Source organism: Gobio gobio (assembly GCF_949357685.1).
Source record: "Gobio gobio genome assembly, chromosome: 12".
In the NCBI taxonomy this organism is placed as follows: Eukaryota; Metazoa; Chordata; class Actinopteri; order Cypriniformes; family Gobionidae; genus Gobio; species Gobio gobio.
The window spans coordinates 2,806,534-2,811,117 of NC_137105.1; the positions used below are offsets into that span (position 1 = coordinate 2,806,534).

General features: G+C 34.5%; 1 protein-coding gene across 1 annotated transcript in view; it reads left to right on the forward strand.

Annotated features, from left to right (window-relative positions):
• The window catches only part of gata4 (GATA binding protein 4), a 20,709-nt gene extending 17,293 nt beyond the window's left edge, over positions 1-3,416 (forward strand). Inside the window, exon 6 of the mRNA XM_079831116.1 lies at positions 952-3,416. Within this exon, the coding sequence (XP_079687242.1) occupies positions 952-1,068 (117 nt within the window). The 3' untranslated portion in view covers positions 1,069-3,416. The remainder of the gene's footprint in view (positions 1-951) is intronic.
• Positions 3,417-4,584: the final 1,168 nt, after the last annotated feature.

Genomic DNA, 4,584 nt, shown 5'->3' on the forward strand with positions numbered 1-4,584 from the left:
GCGGCTCTTAAAGAGACAGTAACACAACATCTCTCAGCGGCTCTTAAAGAGACAGTAACACAACATCTCTCTGCGGCTCTTAAAGAGACAGTAACACCACATCTCTCTGCGGCTCTTAAAGAGACAGTAACACAACATCTCTCTGCGGCTCTTAAAGAGACAGTAAGACTACATCTCTCTGCGGCTCTTAAAGAGACAGTAACACCACATCTCTCTGCGGCTCTTAAAGAGACAGTAACACAACATCTCTCAGCGACTCTTAAAGAGACAGTAACACAACATCTCTCAGCGGCTCTTAAAGAGACAGTAACACCACATCTCTCAGCAGCTCTTAAAGAGACAGTAACACAACATCTCTCAGCGGCTCTTAAAGAGACAGTAACATCACATCTCTCTGCGGCTCTTAAAGAGACAGTAACACCACATCTCTCTGCGGCTCGGCTCTTAAAGAGACAGTAACACAACATCTCTCAGCGGCTCTTAAAGAGACAGTAACACAACATCTCTCTGCGTCTCTTAAAGAGACAGTAACATAACATCTCTCAGCGACTCTTAAAGAGACAGTAACACAACATCTCTCTGCGGCTCTTAAAGAGACAGTAACACCACATCTCTCTGCGGCTCTTAAAGAGACAGTAACACAACATCTCTCAGCGGCTCTTAAAGAGACAGTAACACCACATCTCTCAGCGGCTCTTAAAGAGACAGTAACACCACATCTCTCAGCGACTCTTAAAGAGACAGTAACACAACATCTCTCAGCGGCTCTTAAAGAGACAGTAACACAACATCTCTCAGCGGCTCTTAAAGAGACAGTAACACCACATCTCTCTGCGGCTCTTAAAGAGACAGTAACACCACATCTCTCTGCGGCTCTTAAAGAGACAGTAACACAACATCTCTCAGCGGCTCTTAAAGAGACAGTAACACAACATCTTTCTGTCTGTCCAGGTCTCTGCGTTTCCGGCTTACATGGGAACTCCGAGCGCCGGTTCAGCTCTCAAACTTTCTCCGGGTGGATCGTCCGGCTCCAAAGGCGAGGCGTGGAACAGCCTGATCCTGGCATAGCTGTAGCGTGTGCACCTCAGGACTGTAGCGTGTGCTGACATCATCAAACCGCTCCCATCTCATGCAAACACGACTTGCTTCTCTCCTGAAAATGTACAAATGTAGTTATTTTTGCAGTTGTGTTTGTTCATAAACAATATTTAAATGAAGCTCAAAGCACTCCCGCCTCCGCAGGGGAATTATCATGGAGATTATGAATCATGTCTCTGAAATATTCCACATATTGACCGTTTCTGCGAAAGCATCCATTGTGAAGCTTGACCCTGAAACCTTCGCAGCCACTTCCTGAAAACAGATTCAAAATAACCCTCACCGCTAATCTGACTTCCTTCATATCTGTGGCTGCTGAGAACATTATTACATTAAAAACTCACCAAAAATATCTCATATTTTCAGTATTATTATTAAACAAAGCATTGGTATTCCTTTACATAATAGCATGAATATTTAAATCTGTTGCATTTCGCAGGTAGTGTAAAAATATACTGTAAGGAATGCTAATATTTTTATGTTTTAAAAGCTATTACAATAATGAAAATAATCTATGCAGGGTTACAGTATTGTTACATTGTTAACATTAATTAGATTCCTAGCATACCTTAACATGTTATAGCAAATTGGTAACATGACTTAGCATGTTGCTAACATGTTTTAGCACATTGTTAGCATTATTTAACACTTTGCTAGCGTGAATTAACATGTTAACATGTATTAGGATTTTGCTAACATGTTTTAGCACATTGCTAGCATTATTTAACACTTTGCTAGCTTGAATTAACATGTTTTAGCCCACATTGCTAGCATGATTTAACACTTTGCTAGCGTGAATTAACATGTTAACATGTTTTACCACATTGCTATCATGATTTAACACTTTGCTAGCGTGAATTAACATGTTAACATGATTTAGCACATTGTTAACATGTATTAGCATGTTGCTAACATGATTTAGCACATTGTTAACCTGAATTAACATGTTGCTAACATGATTTAGCACATTGCTAGCGTGAATTAACATGTTTTAGCACATTGCTAGCATGATTTAACACTTTGCTAGTGTGAATTAACGAATTAACATGTTAACATGTTTTAACACATCGCTAGCATGATTTAACACTTTGCTAGCATGAATTAACATGTTAACATGATTTAGCACATTGTTAACATGTATTAGCATGTTGCTAACATGATTTAGCACATTATTAACCTGAATTAACATGTTGCTAACATGATATAGCACATTGCTAGAGTTAATTAACATGTTTTAGCACATTGCTAGCATTATTTAACACTTTGCTAGCGTGACTTAACATGTTAACATGATTTAGCACATTGTTAACATTTATTAGCATTTTGCTAACATGATTTAGCACATCGTTAACATGTATTAGCATGTTGTTAACATGATATAGCATATTGCTAGCGTGAATTAACATGTTAACATGTATTAGCATTTGCTAACATGATTTAACACATCGTTAACCTGAATTAACATGTTGATAACATGTATTAGCACACATTGCTAGCATGATTTAACACTTTGCTAGCGTGAATTAACATGTTAACATGTTTTAGCACATTGCTAGCATTATTTAACCCTTTGTTAGCGTGAGTTAACATGTTTTAGCACATTGTTAGCATGATTTAACACTTTGCTAGCGTGAGTTATCATGTTAACATGTTTTAGCACACATTGCTAACATGATTTAACACTTTGCTGCTTGAATTAACATGTTTTAGAACATTGCTAGCATGATTTAACACTTTGCTAGTGTGAATTAACATGTTAACATGATTTAGCACATTGTTTACATGAATTAGCATGTTGTTAACATGGTTTATCACATTGCTAGCATTATTTACCACTGCTAACATTAATTAGCATTTTGCTAACATAATCTAATATATCGTTAACATTAATTAGATTGCTAACCTGTTTGCTAACATGACTTAGCGTATTGCTAACATGTTTTAATACATTGTTAGTATGATTTAACACGTTGCTAGCGTGAATGAACATGTTTTAGCACATTTTTAAAAATTTACAGTAAGGAATACTAATATTACTTATACTATATACTAATACTAATATTTTTACGTTTGAAAAGCTATTACAATAATGCAAATACGACATGTTTTTGGAGAGTTTATAATGTAATACATTTCTCATAGTGTACAATTGTGTTTACATTATGAGCTCAAGATTTTATTACATTTTGATAAAATTACATTACATTATGAATATTTTACAAAATCCAAATGTGATTGTTTTCTTGTATTCTGTATAATGTATATAATAACTGTATCACTCCATGTTTACCTGTTCAGATTAAATGCTTGTAATTCTACGCTCAACTCTTTTCTTTCCGCGAGGACAAACGTTTTCCAAAAAGATGCGCAAGTAATAAAGTTAAATAATAATTTAATAATTTAACAATAACATTTTTCATTTGTCAAGGACTGAAGAAATGAAGCATATGTAAAATAATAATTATTGTAAATAGTGTCCTTGAATCCCATTAACTTTATATAATATTCATAAGCGATATGTGCACATACACATAATGCACAAGGATAAATACAAAGCTAGAAGGGTTATGTTATATTAAACCATATCAGTCTCACAGATTAATTTATATATTTGACTAGATGAGTAAAGTTTGATGAACTTTGATGTTTCTAAAGCCAGGTCTGAACGTTTAAAATAACTTTGAACTGCTTGAAGTTTGAAGGTTTTACTCAGAGAAAGTAAAAAAATGTTACTAGCATATTGCTAGCATGATTAACACGTTGCTAACATGTTTTAGCATGTTGTTAGCATTGAACTAGCAGGTTATTAGCATGATCAACATGTTACTAGCATTAATTAACATGTTTTAACACGTTGCTAGCATGAATTACCGTGCTGCTAACATGATTTAACACATTGCTAGCATAACTCAGCATGTTTGCTAACATATTTAAGCACACTGTTAGCATTAATCATTATTTGAATGTTGCTAGTATGTTGTATCACATTGCTAGCATTATTTAACACTTTGCTAGCATGAATTAGCATAGTGTTAACATAATTTAACACATTGTTTACATGAATTAGCATGTTGATAACATGATTTAACACATTGTTAGCAGCAATTAGATTATTAACATGACCTAGCATGTTATAACAAATTGTTAACATGACTTAACATGTTGCTACCATGTTTTAGCACATTGCTTGCGTGATTTAACATGTTGCTGGCATGAATTACCCAATGCTGTTAATATGATTTAACACATTGTTATCATAACTTAGCATTTTGCTAACATATTTTACATATTTTGCTAACATATTTTAATTCACTGTTAGCATGAATCAGCATTTTTGCTAACATGATTTAACACTTTGCTAACATGAATTAGCATATTGCTAACATGATTTAACACATTGTTAGCATTGAATTAGCTTGTTGCTAGTATATTTTATCACATTGCTAAGATTATTTAACACTTTACTTGCATGAATTAGCATAGTGC